We start from the raw sequence: 19,367 nt of genomic DNA, 5'->3' as shown, positions 1-19,367 counted from the left end.
TTGATCTTCAAGTTTGGTCTTCACCATCACCGTAACCATCATCTAGCTCCACCACTTGGCATAGGACCATCCTTTCATGTCTACACACTTAGTACAAGGATTAGTCCCTAGGTTTCATCAATTATCCAAAACCAAACTAGGGCTTCCAACCCCGCTAAGGTAATCGCTACTATTTTCTTGATTTAACTCCAGGAATAGCCCTCAAATCAAAACCCTAGTATTTTTAGGACCCACATGTTAGCCACATATGCTTTTTTTATTTTTTCCCAATCTACTTTTGTTGCTACATCGCATCGTGACTACCAACGTCGTTAGGGTAGTAGCGATGAGGAGTCACATATGGGACAAGGAGGTCATGCCATGTGAGACGTGTCGTCGCCAGGGGTAGTCGCAACAATGAGGAATCATGTCGGGAGCTGCACTAGAGATGGTGCGAGAGCGAAGCCACTGAAGAGGAGCCTCGCTAGGGCGGGTGCGCAACCGTGTAGGGGAGGAGGCCGCAGGGGGCAGGTACGTAGCCGTGTTGGAGCCAGGGCAGGTACATAGCCGCGCCAGGGAGGTCACGCTGGAGCGAGTGCAGGGAGTGAAGCCACTAAAGAGGAGCCATGCCAGGAATGGCTAGGGAGGAGGTCATTTCGAGGCAGGTACGTATTGGGGGAGGAGCACCCACGCCAAGAAAGGAGCGCACCACGAAGGATGTAGTCGCACTAGGGAAGAGGGAGCCATGTTGGGATAAAGAAAGCCGACACTAGTGATGGAGGGCCAGGCCAAGATGGCTGGGGTGGCACCATAGAGGGAACTGTATAGGGACGGCTAGGGAGTTAGTGACAAAAAGAAATGGAGCGTTAGGTACCACTCAATTTGAAGGGGCCGCTCGATCTAAGGTAATAGAGTGTTTGGTTTGGAGCCGCTCGATTTAAGGTAATAGAGTGTTTGGTTTGGAGAATGAGTTAGTTAATTATCTTTCCACTCTCCACTATTCTATTTAGGGCCTATTTGGATTCATTAGGACTAAAAATTAATAGCTATTAGCTAGCTAGCTATTTTTTAGTATGAGACTGTTTGGAACCATGTGTTGATAGGTGGTTAGATAGTGAATTAAAAGTGCATATTAGCACCTATTAGTAACTCCAAACCTGCTAATGAAACTAATAATTAGCAGGTCTATTTAGATCTCCTTCTCATTTTTAGTACTAATGGATCCAAACAAACCCTTAGTTATGAAATGAAGGGTCTATTTGGATGCTATCCTGGTAAACTTGTTTGGGCAGACATCCTTAGTGTTCGATTTCCTAAACCTAGGGTGGATGCTTACTGCCTAGGCATCAGTACCCAGGCCAGGACGCGAAGCAAACACGTCCGAAATATAGCTCGTTCCTTACAAGCTACCCACTACATTCCAATTTAGAGGTCACTAGTATAAGGCACGCGCCCTTGCGCGCGTATGGAGTCCTAGGGAAAATTTTAGATATGGAGAAGGTGCTGTGACTGACATAGATATATATTTAGGATGTATATATTATTACACAGGATGACTAGTAAGTCTGGAAAGTGCGGTGACTAGTAAGTTACTTAGATATATATCTAGGATGTATATATTACATATGTTGTTCAAGGCTTGAAAGAACCGACGAAGATGCGTAGAGATATATTACATGTGGTGATAGTATGTTACATTCGGTGGGTTCGTGCAGCTGCTGATGGCTTCATGTGGTTCTTATCAATAAGGGTAACGATCTGAAAGGTTTTGCCACCCGGATGAGTCTGTGCATGTATCATAGCACATTAGATGTACGTAGATAGAATGGAAGAGTGTTGAGGTATTGGGAAAATAATGCTTTACCTGAATTTTCGTGGTAGCCTGTTAGGTGACCTGCAACACAGAGAATAAATGATTAGATAGCTAGGTGTCTGATACTGTGTGGGGTAGCAGAATTAGTGGATCATGAAAAAAATGTGCAAATGTGTCTGGTGACCTGTTTCTGATAAGCTGCGTTCATTGTCATCACCAATTTGTTCCTGTGAACCTGTTATCAAGCTGTTACGGTCCAAATATTTACACATAAGGCTAACAGAAGCAAATTTATAAGACTGGCAAGTGGAAATAGCAAAGAACATTCCATTGTCATCACCATTTGGTTGTTATAAACAGCAAAAAATGTATCCTATCATATGGCCTCTGTCTCCTGGGTTGATCTGCAATTTTTTTGGCAGTACCTAGTTCCAAATAGTACGAAAATGTTCTAAACGTGCATATTATGTTTATAAAAGAAAATCTAGAAATATGACACGTACACAAGAATGACAGGGCATAGTGACACAATATGATGACCAATTCAAAAGGATATCTACTTTCCTCCAACCCTTTTTTGGAGCAACATACATCGGTTAAGGGTATCAGACCAAAAAATATAGATGCCATATGCTAAGTTAAAGGTTTCTTCACTGGCTGTTTTTTCCTGCTTAGCGAAAATCAAATGTTTAAGTACTTTATAGACTATCAAGGTGCATAAGAGAGCACACTCAAACTTTTAAGCTGCCAGATGGGTTGGATGTGTGGTTTTCTGAGTTAAAAAGCTTTGAAGAGAGCTGAGTAAGGTCATGGCAGCGATCTGCTTTTTCAGTGTCTTGGAATAGCTTTCTGCAGGCAGATTATGTAGCTGCTGCTCACTGTTTGTACTGAGACGTGAAAACAGCAAAAGGTGAAAAAGGAACTGAGGCTGTGCATGAATGTAGATTATGTACAGCGGTGTTACTGGGGAATATGACTTAGTCAGTCAAAAGATGTTTTACTGGTGTCTGGTCAAGGCTAGTTGCAGGTGGAGGTGCCTACAAACGGAAGCCTGCTCACCTAAGCTTTTCCTACAGCTGCTGCAGATATGGCTGCATGAAGTCTTCTATAAGTGAACAGCAGCGGCTGAGATAGCTTGCTGCAGCAAGTTGAACCGACCAGGCTTAATAGTTCGTATTTTAGCTCGCATAAATTAATATGAGACAGTGCAGGTGCAAGAATCAAAAGAACAGCTATATTTGGAGCTTTCGAACAAAGAAAACACTCTTAAAAATGTTATTGTTCATGTGATCCTAGAAAATTATCAAATGTCCATGGCAAGAGAAATAATCAATATATTGCCTGTGGGTGTGCTGAGAAAATAAAAGTTCAACTAGATCTGCAATAGCAAACCATACCTTGTCTATGTAGATTGCGTTTCAACAAAAATACTTGTCTATGTAGAAACCGTTGTCTATGTAGGAACCACAAAACAAAACAAAAATCCGAATGACCAAGCAAGGGTGACTATCCTCAGGAATTTTAGCAGGTACGGAACCTTTAAGTAAAATATAGGTTAGAAGGGGAAAAATAAGGTTAAGAGTTGATACGTAAATAAAGCTCCAAAGCTCAGAGGCACTTACCTGAATATTTTCACGTGCCCTTTGACTGCTTTTGAATAAAATTGTGAAGCCACCTTGACACAGTATATGTAATCATCCAGGACAATCATCACGAAGCAAATGGCCATGCAGTATGCAACAAAACTGATATAGCAATGGTGGTGAGTAAGCCACAATTGCCATGGGACAAAGCAGCAGAGGGGATCTTATCTGTTTGTCTTGGTCAAATGGACAGGTAGAGCAGGCTGCCAATAACAGCAGAGCAGATTCAAATAGACACATTTAAGGCTGAACATAGGCATGAACAGTGTGAACTGAATCATAGATCAAACCTCGTGAAAAGGTTTGAATTACAATGGACCACGTGAAGCAACCATTTAAAGGTGATCTGATCGCTACTTTCCAATAGGAACATCGTTCTATATCTGGACATCACAAAAAAAGATAATTTTGATAACTGCAAAGTTCTTTTTACAATAAGCATATAGAATGGTACCTGCTGATTACTTTTATTGTCAAAGAACGACGCCCAACACTATGTTGTCTCTTCCTTTTTGGCTTGCAAGCAGATACAAACCTCACATTAGTACCTGCAATTTGATGAGGCTCAATTAATAGTATGAATGCTCAAGATCTTTGACCTTACATTTTTCTTTCAATAATTTTTTGTTTCTGTCAAACATACTGATTTATTGGAAGGAAAGCCTATGTTACTACCTTAATTTGATGAGGCTCAATTTGAAAGAAAAGTTGAAGATGACAGACAAATATTTTCATCCATGTAAAGATGGCAGACATATTACTTTTGTATGGCCTTGCCTGTGTAGCCTCCACACCCAGGGAAAATAAACTCGTTCTCTTAGTAATGAAGGTAATAGTACACTAAATAAGTGGACTAAAACACAAGCAGTATATAGCATCCCAGCAACTGAATCTAGGACCATTGCAAACTCGTAGTACAGCAGAAATTTGGAAGACCATTACTTAAGACGTCAGCATGTTTAGTCATCTTTTATCATTCTATAAATCTTTCGAAGACGAACATAATGTCATCCAAGTTCATATTTCTGGATAGGTAACACTGACCTCCATAAGAGGGAAAAAGCAAGGAAACTACTCCGGTAAAGATATAGTGTGGCAGCAGCAAAAAAAACAACGTGCATACTTTTTAGTGGCATATGTCGTTCATTGCTCAAATATGCAAAGTGTTGAAGAAAAAAAAAATGCTTGAACAAAGTTGTCAGTTCTGTGGCACTAACCAAGCAATCAGCAGGCAATTGAACTGATATAACTCTATTTAGCTGCATTCAAATGTCAGGCCAACTGAATTCAGTAGATAAATTGCACAGTTTTACATGTACGGGGTCACATAATATAACAGAAGTTGTACCTTGGCCAAAATAAGGAACAAACACGTCGTTGATAGCTTTGCTGGAGGCCCAAAACATACTGAATAAAGCACTGCCCTGACCTCGCAAAGCAACAATTACACAGCCACCTGTCAAACACTTCTCAGTTCAGCGACACCATCACAGCCAAGCACATGTCACCAAACGTGAGCAGCAGAGTATGGGGTTGGTGAAGAAAGCCCGCACCGTGAGCCTCATGCAGTCATTTGTGGTGTCAAAGAGGTTCGAGAGCGTAAGCGACTGCGACGTCTCGCCGCCCTTCAGGAACAACGCGACGCGCTCGTTGAGATCACATGTCATCTTCGAGTAAAGGTCAGCGCGCCGGGCCGGGACTGAGCTGGAGCCACCTGACACAAAAACCAGAAAAGAGTACTGGAACAAATTATTGGTGGACATCAAGAAACTGCAAACGGATGGGACCGTCAGGTTGCAGCTGCTCCCTGCAACCACAACGGCATGGCATGCCTTTGAGCGCAGGAACCCTGCAGCCCCAAACGACAAAGAGGTTCGCTGCCACTGCAGCGCGGCAGCGCACCAGCCGGCAGACCCGCCCCTCCCTCGACGATGCCCAGCCCCCCGGCTGGGTCCCCTCCATTGCCGGTGCACAGTAGTCCGCCTCAGATCCCTCCGTCCCTGGAGCACCTGCCGGCACGACCGCCCTCAGACCCCTCCTCTGAGGCCGCTTCTTTAGAGGGCATGCAGCATCTTGCCTTGGACCCCTCCGTCGCAGTGATGAAGGCCCAGCATCTAACTTGTCACCACTTGCTGAGAACAAAGGGGAAAAGGAGGGGGGAAATCATGATTCCTGACTGGGAACAGCTAGATCCGTGCAGAGAAGAAAAGAGGGGAGAGGAGAGACACCATGTCTAACATATGAAGTTCCTGCACTTATATTTTCTGAACAATAAAAAGAGCAATATATTAGGCATTGGTCAGAGACTAATATACATGTTGGTGCTTTCTTTTTCTTTTGTCGTTGGTTACAGGCTCACAGGTATATTAGGCATCATGCCTTACCTGATATATTATCCCACAGTCCTTAATGATTCGTTGTTGCCATCGCCAAAATAATCAAGCCTTAAAGAAAGGGGGAAATAAGTAAGAAATGGCAAGGCTCGCTGAATCTGTTTTACCTGTGCTGGCCAGGCACTTGATGAACCTGAAAATATGCACAACACGACATTGACCTTCATTAGCATTCTGAACTTAAGTATAGGAAAAAAAACTCTAGAAATTATGTTTTTGGTCCAATAATTAGAAGGAGTATTACGGAGACAATTGTAGATAATAATCCAAACTATTTTAAGCAAATGCGATGGACTATGTAGCTAATCCCTAACTCAATCGTCCAATAAATGCACTTTAGCTTTTCATCACGGACTTGCATGACCACAAGTAATCATGGATTGATCATAGGACAAAGAGGGAAGAATACATGAGTACGTAAATAAATTAAAAATCATAGTGTGAAATGTACTTATATTCAGATATTTTAGAATTCTAGATGTTACCATAGACTGAAGGAACCATTATATATACACATAGTTTGTTGCCACCAACAATACAAATCTGATTTAGAGGAAGTCTACACAAAAAAAAAACAATAGGGAAAAGTACACCTGTTTAATCAGCGTAGCTAAAATGTGAAGGAAAACCTATAGTCTGCAATAGATAAATACACAGCTTGTTGGTACCAACAATACACTATACAAGAGAAGGAGCCTAGTTAAAATCTAAAGGAAGACTTATAGTGTGCAATAGAAACAGTAACTCGTTTCCTAGCGCATGGCTCAGTAGTCATATGTTAAACTAAACTAATCGAGAGAAAACTATTATGAAAAACAGTTTGTTTGTGATAGTCGTTTCCTAGCACGTGGCTCAGTTGTCATACGTTAAACTAAACTAATCGAGAGGAAACTGTTATGAAGTAGACCTATAGTGTGCAATAGAAACAGTTAGTTTGTTTGTGGTAGTCGTTTGCTAGCACATGGCTCAGTTGTCGTACGTTAAACTAAACTAATCGAGAGGAAACTGTAATGTCATTATCTCATTGTATTGAGCACAGATAACTAAGATATTACGTCTCAAAAAAAAAGATAACTAAAATATTTAATTTATATGAAACATGGGTGTAATATCTAAACAAAAAGAACATGGTAAAAAAGGGGGAAAATTAGCAATAGGGAAGAAGGAGGGATTTATGAAAAATACCTACATATGACTCATTGAGCGTACGCAACACATAATAATTTATCTGTTTGTGAGCTGCATAAACAGTAAGAAATAAGCACACTAGGTTAAATTGTTATTAAGCATGGCAAAATCGTAGGACGACCCCTCTTCACCAACCCCTCTTCAGCAACGGTATTTTAGGAGTAAAGAACCCTAAAAATACCTAAAGAAGCAACGTTCAAATAAATCCAATCTAAATAAAGCATGGACACAAAAACGGCGGCTTGGGTTTCATCGAACACCACAGGACACTGCATAGTGAAGGGGTGGAGCCTTCCCAGCGACGAAGACTGGATAGACACCCGTCTCGGATGCCAACAAGGGAGGGTGAAGGGGATGAAGAAAGACAACGCACCTTCACGCGTTGGAGGCCTCCCGAGCCGAGGGACGACTGGCGACGGGAGCGGTGAAGCAGCCGGGAGACGGAGGGAAGAGCGAAGCCAGCGAGAGCAAGGGGAAAGGAGCGGAGGAACTGCTGAAGCCGAACATATTTTGGTACCAATTTGTGGGCGAGCGACGTGGACACTGGTTGGATTTCAGGTGACATGGCCGGTGCGAGCGACGGGGGAGCAACATCGGTTCGAAGAGAAGGTTAATTTCAATTTTTTTTTAGATATACGTAACTTTTTATTACATATCTAGACATACCATATATTTTATTACATATCTAGACATACCATATATTTAGGTACATAGTTTTTATATATTAGACATGTAGTATATCTAAGTGTATAGCAAAAGCTACATAACTAGAAAAGCTAAAACAACCAATAATTTGGATAATAATTAATACTAGTACGAGAAATAGAATTGATCCACCAAATTTATAAAATAAACTCACAACGTATTACCTCATCTAAAATGGTTTGATTCATCAAATCAAACACCCTATAAGGTCCTCATCCAGAGCCCTCGAAATGAAAGCTTGAGGAATGTGAGACCTCTTACTTCGAAGAACTAAGTAGGGGCCATGCTGTTTTTTTTTTCCTCTCCAATCATCAAAAATAGCGTATGGATCATCATCCTACTCACTTCGTTTCCATGGCTTATACAAATACACCGACCGATGCTATTTTATTATAAAAGAAAAACATTATATCATAACTGATAAGCATAACTGATAAGCGAAGAGGAAATTGCTCCTTGCCAATATCTTGTAATAGGAAGATAAGGAACTAGAAATCGAGCAACATCATAAAAACTTTACTTCCCGTATTCATTCTCTAAACATGCTTGGCACTTCTATTCGTTCTTTTAGAGGACTCGACAAGGAGATATCTACAACAAAATTGAGCTGCCCATTGAACAGCACCATCTACATCGTCAAATTAGTCCTATCGTTCGGTTGACCGCACACCAAGGTTGTCGATCTTTATTTTGTTGGCCGCTCCCAGGACGTCTCTGACGTGAGATTGTTCCCATAATAGACCTGATTAGTAGACTCATCCAAGTATGCCTGCACAAAGAGGATAACGCAAGTAAGCAGTGCTAAGCACTTTGTAACACATGGCATGGCAGATGAACAAGGTTTTACAGTACACTCCACAGGAATACACTAATGACCAATGTTTCGTGATTGTTCGCTTCTTTGTATCAGTTGGAATAGATATCAAACTCTTGGAAGCTGCAGTGGAAGCTACCTCTGATTGTATGTATATAACATTAAACACAGCTCAGTATGTTAGCATCTGATATGCTACAATCTAGAATACTTACCTGCCAGCCTGTAGGAAGACCCTTGGAGAGCTCTGCTAGATCTGGAGGTCCTTTATGCTGTTCGGAACTACTTAAAGATGCAGCAACAATGTCATCTTTTGATTCCTTTTTTGCTTCAGCCCTTCTACGTTTTACACGGTCATGCCTGCAAAGATTCAAACAATCATCACTAAGCTACCTGGTAAAATCCATGCAAGAAACCATGTCGCCATTAATGATGTTCAGCTTCACAATACGCAGGTTCTCAGCTATCCTCATAAGAGGTCTGTTATCATAGGCAAATCAATCCCCCAAAGAGCCTATTATTAAATGTAGCTAAAAATGGGGCTTCTTTAATGTAACCTGAAGAATGTACACTACGCATGGCATTAAACACCTATTGCATGAGTGGCACTTCTTTGGGTGTGGGGAGTATTGGGTTCTAGTTCAAATTCTAAATAAATCACAAAACCTTCAAATGAGAATACCTACAATGCAACGTATACCATAAGAGAAAATGCAAAACTAATATATTCCCTTAAGTTTCAAGAACCTGGCACTGAACTGATCTTCTTTCAGCTATGTCAGCAACCTAAAAGCTTTCCAACAGGTGTTTTGACAGGACTCGAACCAGTTAGCATCGGTGCCATGCAGAGAACATATAGAAAAAGGATGTTGCTTCAATTTTTTACTCTTATAAAACATGCAAATCAATTGATGCAAGGGAAAATCTACATGAAAATATGGTACACATGTATGCACAGTATTCAAGAAACTATTAGGTGTGGTAGAGCGACCAAAAATCCACATTGATGAGAAAGGTAGGTACTTGAACTAGTTAGAACATTTCCTTCTAACACAACTTTAGATGCAGGAAGTTGTCACTGTTTCTAAAAATATTCTCAGGCCAAAAGTCAAACATTGATGTGACTACTTTTAAACAAATTGGACATCACAGGGAGTGAAATTGTGAAAGGAGGAACAAAACTGGCCATAACCATGACAAATGCCAGAAAATTTATGGTAAATTTTGTATCTAGCTATTAAAATCAACCATCATAAGGCAAAGAAAGAGTACCAATCACCACGAACAGGAACAAAATTGGCATTTTCCTGAGCCTCTCCGCTAGCAATCTGTTGTTTCCGCCATTCCTGAATCAAATGGGGCACAATTTAAATTCAGAACACTTCTGAGAAATTTTTGCATGCATGCTTTAAAGAGAGGTAAAGAGCAATTTACCTCTATTTCCTTTTGCCGCTTCCTTTCTAATGCCTCAAGAGCACTTTCAGGCTCCTCTTCTTCTTCGTCGCGAAGTTCCTCTTTTGCAGCTTTCCACTGTTAAAAGGAAAGCAAAACAGGCTGATTCAGCAAAGTGATGTTGCTAGGGCAACAATTATTTACACAATCACTACTAACCTTAGTTTAAACATTACCACAAAAGCAGACTGATAAAACTAACTAGCAAACGATTACCATGAACAAAAAATAACCAGGAAACAGAAGGTTAAAACACAGAGTCCACTATTTCTTCTTGACATGAAACATTGGGAATCTTGCAAACCATACCATGGTGTTAAACCCTTGATATTTTACACTGGATTCTTAGATAGTTGAGACTTGAGAGCACATCTCAAATCAAGAGTAAGAAACTAGGATTTGTTGTCGATAAATATATAGGAACATGCTAAAAATTTGTAAATTTCAGGCACAAGTCACCACTAAATATTTGCACCCATATGCAATAACACCATAGAGAGATTGGTTGTAGAGAGCAACCTTATCCACCAAACTTGAAACCTTCTTATTAGACCTCAGAGACGATGTAATACCAACAGCCCGCTTCTTGCTACGAATAACTACAGAACAGCACAGATGGTCAAACAATGTGATGAGGGTAAGATGAATTGTCCAAATAAAGAAATTCAAAATAGAATTACCTTTGGACTGATTTGTAGTACTGCTAGAAGACTGTGTAGAACTTCCAAGAACAGATGTTCCTGCAACTGATGTTGCAACTACAGCTTGGGTCAAAGACACAATACTTGCATCATTGGATATAACTTTATCAAGACCTTTGAGATCTGAATTGCTATTTGCAGAAACAAGAGAAGCTGAGCTTGTTTTGATATCTGCTGCACTGCTAGAAATGGCAGAGGTTGATGAAGCGTAGTATCCAGAATGTTCAGCTGCTACTGCGCTGGCAGCCATAGTGACTGAAGGATAGGTATAATAAGATTCTGGGGAAATAGATGTGCCATCAACAGAAACAGATATGCCACTCCCAGATACTGGTGCATAATAAGAATGCTGCTGTGCTTGAAGGACATGAGGCTCACTAACTTGCATATAGTAACTGGCATTTGTACCTTCTGTACCGACAGTACCATAGTACTCCATTCCTGAAATTGTATAGCCAACATTTGCTTGAGCTATATATGGCTGAGGAATTGAATCAACCTGAACATATGATGCAGATGGCTCTTCTGGGGGAGCTGGAGGAGCTGGTTCATTTTCAGGTGGTGGAGGTGGAATCCATTCCTCTTCTGGTGGAGGCGGAGGGACAGAATTATCCTCAGAAAGTGTAGGATCTTCAGATGATGGCAAATTAGATGAATTCAACTGTTCTGATGGAGGATGCTCCTTTGTAGGTAGAGGACTGCAATGTGCCTGCTCTTCGACATTATCTTCATCAACTTCCATTTCCACATCCATATCTTCATCATTGTCAGAATCAACTTTTGGAGGAACTGCTGCAAGATCCCTATCTTGTGAATTCTGAGCAGATGATGTTAAAGCTGGCTTATCAATCTCCACATTTTCATTGATAGTAATCCCAGCACTAACCTCAGACTTCAAAGCCTCAACATTGGAGGGTGTTGTCATGTCAGCTTCATCAGGTGCCTTGTGTTCAGCAACCTCTGTCTTCAAATTCCTAGGTTCTGTATCTGCATGGTAGCTCATTTCCAGCTTGGAAATGGAAGAGTCTAGTTGCTTAAGGTGCACCTCAGCATGCAACCACAACGGGAGCAAAGAAGATCCATATGATGAGAGTGCATTGCAGTCCGATATCCGTATCCCGATTTCTCTTCTTATCAATTCAAGACCATCGTTTGAGCCACAGAGCCTACAATGATAATAGCTCATTACTTTTCTACACTCTAGGAACAATAATGCATGCAAAGTAACAAAAGATAAAACTAAAGATAATAAAAGCACCTTTCGAGCAGGTTCAATCTTTGCAGCAAATCATCACCGTATTTTGCAAGATACAAAGGATCAATGTCCATAGGCTCGTGACTGGCGATAGGAGCAGCATAAGCATAAGCATCTTGAGTAACCTGCGCACTTCCACATGCCATTCCAAAATTAGCATAAGTTGCTGTGCCATTCCCAACAGACATGTCACTTGGATATGCTTCCAGTGTGCTGTGAGGAAGGACATGGGTTTGAGCTTCTATTGAATAGTCCACATCAGAAGGAACAGATGCAGCTGCAACTCCTGAAGCTAATCCATTTGGTATGTCCCACGAAGTTTCTCCAGTAACTGTGTTCCAGTAATAACACTGATTACTCTGTTCATGCATTACTGCTTTCCAATTTCCACCGACGTCACCAACAATTTGCATGCCAGATGAATCAGGAACAGATTCAGTTGCTTTCACACTCTCTTCTTGTAGAGTTGACTCAGGAGCAATAGTGTTTTCTTCAGTAATACTTTGGGTATAGTTCTTAATATCACCAGCTTGAGGTGCTTCTTGTTGATCACCGACAGAAGCCAATGGTTCAGTTCTTGTCACGCCATTATCACTAGTTAACTGAAATAAGCAAAATATGGCAAATGTTGCTTACATGCAATAATGTCCTCTAAGGCTCTTAACAGAAGATAGATGCAATTACAATTTATGAAGAAGCTGAACAAACAGCATTGCATGAAGCACAGTTATGGTCTGAAAATATATAAATTAACAAAATTTACTCATTAACAAAAGTAAGCTCAGTACATTTAAGGCCACATTGTTGGAGACTTCAGCCAATAAGTACTTTCGCTAGCTTTGGCGTATAATTTTCCATAATGGCAGAGCCGAATTTCATTACCACGAAGCAACAAAATTGCAAGTGTTAGGTTTGTCTGCGGTGACACAAAGAAATGGAAGCAAAAGCCATCACCTCTGAACACAAAGGGTTCAGCCGGCTAGGCAAACTCCCAATAAACCTACTTAAAGCCGGTTACAACTGACTACAAAGTATAACGACCATAGATAAACTCCACACTCCAGAAACACTGGTAACAAGCCAACGGCTAACACCACACACAAACCAGCTTTGGCATATTTGGCACACATAGTACAAAACTAGACTAGGTTTCTATGTTCACCCAAGAAGGTTCAACATATTTGACCGACAGGAAAGAGTAGGAATATGGAATTACCTGAGCACTAGCATCTCCTGGACTCCCCTTAGCTTCACCAGTGGGTTTATCTGCTGCTTCCTCATCTTCCTCCTCATCATCACTATATTGCCCAAGCAATGCTAGAGGATTTTCCTTTTTATCTGAAAATAAAATTACATGAAAATTTCAGAAATAAAAAGGTTTTTGTGGTGTGGCAAAATACAGTGAAGCTCTTTTCTGAAGCATACATAATGAAATCAACAGTGTTGTAAAAAATAAACAGAATATTGTACTGTTCAAATTATTAATGTGAAGTTTACAGAAATCTGGTCATAAATAAGAAGACCAGGTTAGGAGCTGCATACAAAGAAAGAGACATACGAACCGAGGAAGGAACAATCACATCCTGAAATCCCCAAGCTTAGATGCTGCCAAATGAGAAATTACCCATAGGCATTCACTCAATTTTGACAGTGGCAGCTCAGTCTGAAGAATTTACTCAATGTTCCTTGCAGGCCAGCAACCCTACATGTATCTCAGAACCAGATATGCAGAGGTATACATGCTTGTACACAAATCCAAATTTCCACCATATTTATGTTCCATAATCCATAGGCATGTCTTCTTTACATATCCCTTGGAAGGAAATTGATGAAACCCACCTGAAGAAGATGGAGAAGTGGGAACCACAGTCTGTTGGTCACGGTTTTCACCTCCTATTCCATCATTATGTGATGCCTCCCCTACAAGTTACAGTATCAAAAGTCAGCTTATTTGCAATCCATGCCAACAGGTCAGCGCCAAATGGTATATCATTTACCTGAATCTTATTAATATTCAGTGTGTCTACTATTACAAGAATTACAAGAATGTGTAGTTTCTAGTCACCCATGTAATCACTCATATAAAAGAAGATATCTAAACATAAGATTCCTACAATCATAAGCGGCTGATGCAAACAGTTGCATTGATCATCCTTCATAAAAATCCAACATCAGCTTTTTTCCGTTACCCTAACTGACATGTGAGTAATATTTGCATCCATTTTTATTGCTTTGTTGATAGAGGTGACTAATGGGTAACCTATTGTGCACAATTAGATCTACACCCTCCGAAAACCCATCTATTGCCCTAGGCCTCCACCAGCACAAGTGAGTTGTCTCAGCATGCATGTTGGACCACTTCCACTGTCCTAACCACAAGATTATGTTCCCTAGTCATGGATACTTCAAAATGCGATTGAAACATTCAAACATAGGGCCAGTGTGGAATTCCTTCAATGTGCTTGCTACTTATTATGCCTCAAAAGAAGGTTACCAATTAGATGTTGGTACAGCGAAAGAGTATGACACTAGAAGTGATTTTGTTCTATATAGGTCTGTAGATTTGGAAGTTTTGATCATTTACCTGACACAGCCTCCCAAAATACTAGGGAATTTAATTATGAATTCTAATAGATTTGCAGTAAAAGGGGCTGAAACTGTGACAACTGTATTTCTCACTATATCATTGAAACTGTAACTGGCTTGGTGCATGTTCAAATAAAGTAGCAAAAACGCAACACTAAACACTTGTGGGGCACGCAAAAGTAGCAAGGTCAACAGTACCAATGCCTTATATCAGTCTTATTGCCTTGTGTGAGTGCGCAAACGCTGACATCGATGCTCATAGCAACTTAGCAAGCAGTTTCTGGTGATAAAGACCAATCAAACGACTTATCAGCATCCAACTGTCCGAAACCCAGGGTACAGTGAATCATATTTGGCCTCAATCAAGCTGTGTGGATTCAGAAGACCGGACAGACCCGATTTGCGAAACACTACGACCATGACACGGTGAGCTCCTAGCTTCCGTACCAATCAAGCAGAACCGAGAGTAATTAATTTCAAGCTGGACAATTAGGGCGAGCGACCAGAGATCGATAGCAAATCTCCAACCATGTCAAGACAAGCTAGGGCGCATAGCGATTAAACACAACCACATCGAACCAAACCAGGGGGAGGCGGAACTTACCGGGGGAGGGATCGAGGAAGAGGTCGAGCTTGACCCTGCGGCCCGCCGCGGCCATGGCCGCTAGGCGTCGCTCCTTCCTCCTCCCCATCGGCCGGGCACCGAGGGTTTTCGATGCGTTGGGGTGGGGCGAGAGAACTGAACTAGGGTTAGGGTTTGGAGGTCTAGGTGGGCAAGCCGCGAGGGTCTCTCGCAGTCTCGCCGAACAGAGGAGGCGAAGGGGACGGGCGGGGGCCGGAGGGTCATGAACCGGCGGCGGGCTCGTGGCCTCGTGGCGTGGGTGGGCGCGTCGATGCAGGGAACCTTCTTCTTCGTCTCTGCCACCAGCTAGATCTAAACAGCATCTAAAGCCCATTTTAGCTGGTCCAGCGCCAGCCCACTTCAAATCAGGCCGATCTCGTTTCTTGAGATTTTTAAGCCTTTCATTCAGGGGTATTTGGTGAGTGGGCTCCTTGGACCGCACCTCGAATCATTCTCTTATCTATTTGGTAGAGATTAAAAAAAATCTAGATCTAGATTCACTATGGATCACTCAGAAAACCAGTAGCTCCAAATCGACACAAGGGTATTTTGATTGGAATGGACAGATTTACCCTTGAGATAGGCCCCACGTGTCACTGTCTCCTTCCTGGGTCCCACGCGTTAGGAGAAAAAAAGCATCTTCTTCCTTCGAGCTCACGAGGGACGCGTGGTCGCCCAGGGCGCTCATGGCCTAGGCAGGCCGCCGCCTCGCGGCTGTGGGGCGCGCGTGGCCAGGGCACCCACAACCTGGGCGGCGTCCAGCTCGCGACGGCGGGACACGCACGGCCAGGGCGCCCGCGACCTGGGCGGCGGGGGCGCTTGGCTAGGGACCCGCGTCCTGGGCGACAGGGCGCACAGCCAGGGCACGCGAGGAGCTCGTGGCGCCTAGCCATGACAGGACACGGACGAACGGCGGATCTCGCGCGGGTCCTAGAGGTGGCATGGGTAGTCGACGCGAGCACTCGAGCAGACGCAGCTCGTCGGGGAAGAAGGCTATCGAATGAAAAAATTAGAAAACAAATCGGTACGTGTGTAACCAGTGGCAGTGGTGGGTAATTTTCCCCAATTCTACCAAACTTGAGTTGGAGCACCTCTTGAGGAGCTCCACCAAAATGGTGAATTTGGACCCTATCCACCGTTTTGGTGAATCCGGATTTGGTGGATCCAGACCGTTTGGCAAAAATTTCATGGAGTGGAGCTGAAAATGGTGCATATGAAGCTGGTGAATCTCTACCAAATAGGCCCTATATCTTATCTTATTATATAAAAAAGAGTGAGTTAAATACACTGGCGGCCCTTAAACTTGTGGTGTTGTGCCACTTAGGTCCACGAACTCTTAAAATCGAAATTCGCCCCCTGAACTTGCTAAATGATTCATTGTAGGTCCATACCCCTTCGGGAGGCACCGACTAGGATATATTTTTTTACAAAAAACACCCTACTATAGTTATGTTCTATCTCCGTCCATCCTTGCCTAGTCGCTCATCTCACTGCCACCACTATCCGAGCACTATGCGCACACCACCTCGATAGTGACAACAATGACTTGCTCAATGTTGCGCTCATTGCGGCCTCCTAGTGGCACTAGTTAACCATTTTCAAGCATTTTGAAAGACTTTTCTCTTGCACCTCACGTCACTAAGTGTTAATCATATGCAATGTTAATGAAACCTAGTGGCACTAGATAACCATCTCAACTTGAGAGCTCCCCACTTAATAGTACGGTTATCTATCCTAAACCCGATCATGCACTATGTTGCATCTTGACTGAAAAACCAGACACCTATCTTATACCTTTGTCTTCAATCCATATGGTTTGTTTTCTCTTTCTTCTTTTCCAAAGGTTGAGCACTTGATCACATGTGTTGACGGTAGTTATCATACATTATAAACTTTAATATAACTTGAAATAATGCATGAAAATGATCACCAACATAGACTTAGAGGGTTTAAACTGACAATTTCCACGAGTTTTGGTGAATCTATATTCTTAGCAGGGTTATTTCAGAAAACCATCAAGGGGGATCAAAACATCAAATAAAATCATGCTTATCCGCTGTGAAACCAACTCTAGAAGGTTTCAGAGGACTCCAGAAGCCATGTCACCGAAGCAGAGGGCAAGAGGGTGACAAGTGGGGCTGCCCGGCCCCACCTAGAGGCTGCCTGGCCTCTGGGGGTCCCACCTGTTAGCCCATTGCTGCGTTGGTTCTCCACCACCTTAAGGATTGCATCTACGCCATTTATTCAAGTCAGTTTGATCTGAGGGCTCATGTTAGACGCTCTGGCCAAATAGATAAGTCAAGATCAGACCAGAAATTAGGGTTTCCAGAGAGAAGAGAGTAGAGCTCCAATTCTTCAAGTTTCTAGTATAGGCTAGCTAGCAAGGTTCGAGTAGAGTGTGGACTATTGCTCAAGATTCTGGATCTACCATTTGGAGACTGGTATAGCCATTGTATCTCTATATTTATGACTTTGTCCTACTTCAATATTGTGTTGCTATTTATTATGTTTCTAGTTTACTCTAGGTATATGTTTTATATAGTTATGATTGATGATGAATTTATGCATATGTTCATAAAGCTCTTAGCTCAGTACTCAAGTGAGTTAAGTGGTCGACATTATATAAGCATGGTGCTTAGATATTGTTTGCCTATGGATGCATTTTGCACTCTAGGTCATGTGGTAGATCACGGATGTGACACTCCCGTTGAGTCCTTTGTAGTCCACTCCCCGTTTGTAGAGCAAGTAGAACACAGTTGTAAAGGGAGACAGGCTCTATTCTTGATCTTTCTTAGTAATGTTCTTTATGCATAGATCCAAAGTTAATTATACTATAGATGAGAGTGTATATACTTGGATATACAATAGACTTAGTAAATAAGGAATGACTTAGGAATCTTTTGCTTTTAACAAATCTTCTGCTTAGTCATACTATATTTTATGAGTCTCTATTTCTATCTCTAGAATACCATTATTACCTGACACTTATCATTTATTTATACCTTGACTTACCCTACCATAGCATGAGAGTGATTTTATCATTAGTATATATATTTGTCAATATCTCTATGCCAACACAACTCCATAGCTCCTTCCTGTGGTTAAAATACAAATAACGATACTCGGTATACTCCCGGGTGAAATGCTACAATGGTACATTATCTGTGCGCTTGCAGATTACTTAATGTATATATATATATAAGTGTTCTCAATATTTACCAACAACGCATTTTTGGCATCATGCTAGGGATGACAACTTAGTAAAGAGTGATGCTAAAAAATGTCAATAAGCATTTATGGCGCCGTTGCCGGAGAGGGGCACATGGCTAAAGAGAATTGACCAAATAAATACTTATTGATGAAATCATAACCTCTACATTAGTAGGCTTACCCTTGTTTGCCTTTGTTCATATCTTATACAGAGTATTGCAGACTTGGTTGTGATTCACCACCAACTTCTAATCAGAATCAACCAAATCAAGAGGAAGCTTAACACCAGTTTCTGAGCTATGGGTGACAAAACCCTACGTGAGTTCTCTGCTCCAAGCACTGAGAACATTCGCACTGGACCAACACTCAGAAGCAACAACCTTGAGTTTGAGCTCAAGCCAAGCCTCATCAACATGGTGTAAGCTACCCCATTCAATGGAAAGACACATGAAGATGCTAGTGCTCACCTTCAGAATTTTCTGGAGATTAGCAACACAATAATCATCAAGGACGTTGCTCAAGACATCATACTACTCCGCCTGTTTCTATTCTCACTAGTGGGAAGAGCGAAGCAGTGGTTTTACATCAACACTTGGGTAAAGTATTCAAAGGCCTTCCTAAAAAAGTTCTTCCCTGTAGGCAAGACCAATGCCTTAAGAGGAAAGATTTCTAGTTTCTAATAACAAAAAGGAGAAACCATTCTAGAAGCATGGGAATATTTCTAAGAATATATTTCAGATTGTTCTCATCATGGGATGGAAGATTGGTTGCTCATGCAAGGCTTTTACCATGGATTAACTCAGAAAGCCCATGAACAACGTGATGCCACTGCTAGAGGATAGTTTATGTCACTCACTCTTAGAAAAGCTAAAACTCTTATAGAAAAGATAGCCTCTAATCATGGCTGGTCATCATGCAACATTCAATCATGCAATAAGAGCAAAGAAGTACCAAAAGAGGTGTGTGCACTATCAACCAAGATGGACATACCGTTGAATGGGCTTGA

The 19,367-nt window shown here is 41.8% G+C and overlaps 1 protein-coding gene and 1 non-coding gene across 2 annotated transcripts; both read right to left on the bottom strand.

The window, feature by feature from the left end:
* Positions 1-8,210: 8,210 nt before the first annotated feature.
* LOC136527016 (uncharacterized) lies at positions 8,211-15,456 on the bottom strand. The gene is made up of 10 exons (XM_066519613.1): positions 15,134-15,456; positions 13,783-13,863; positions 13,160-13,281; positions 11,947-12,545; positions 10,668-11,854; positions 10,507-10,586; positions 9,970-10,065; positions 9,808-9,881; positions 8,751-8,895; positions 8,211-8,490 (listed from the first exon to the last, which is right to left on the bottom strand). The coding sequence occupies exons 1-10, from the start codon at positions 15,219-15,221 to the stop codon at positions 8,407-8,409; spliced, it is 2,556 nt and encodes an 851-aa protein (XP_066375710.1). The 5' UTR covers positions 15,222-15,456; the 3' UTR covers positions 8,211-8,406.
* Positions 15,457-19,011: 3,555 nt separating this feature from the next.
* LOC136530233 (small nucleolar RNA R71) lies at positions 19,012-19,118 on the bottom strand. Its single transcript, XR_010777717.1, has one exon. It is a non-coding gene; the product is annotated as a small nucleolar RNA R71 (small nucleolar RNA).
* Between the last annotated feature and the right edge of the window lie 249 nt (positions 19,119-19,367).

Source organism: Miscanthus floridulus, chromosome 19 (genome assembly GCF_019320115.1).
Source record: "Miscanthus floridulus cultivar M001 chromosome 19, ASM1932011v1, whole genome shotgun sequence".
NCBI lineage: Eukaryota > Viridiplantae > Streptophyta > Magnoliopsida > Poales > Poaceae > Miscanthus > Miscanthus floridulus.
The sequence above is the reverse complement of the archived record's forward strand: the minus strand, read 5'-3'. Positions and strand labels throughout refer to the sequence as shown.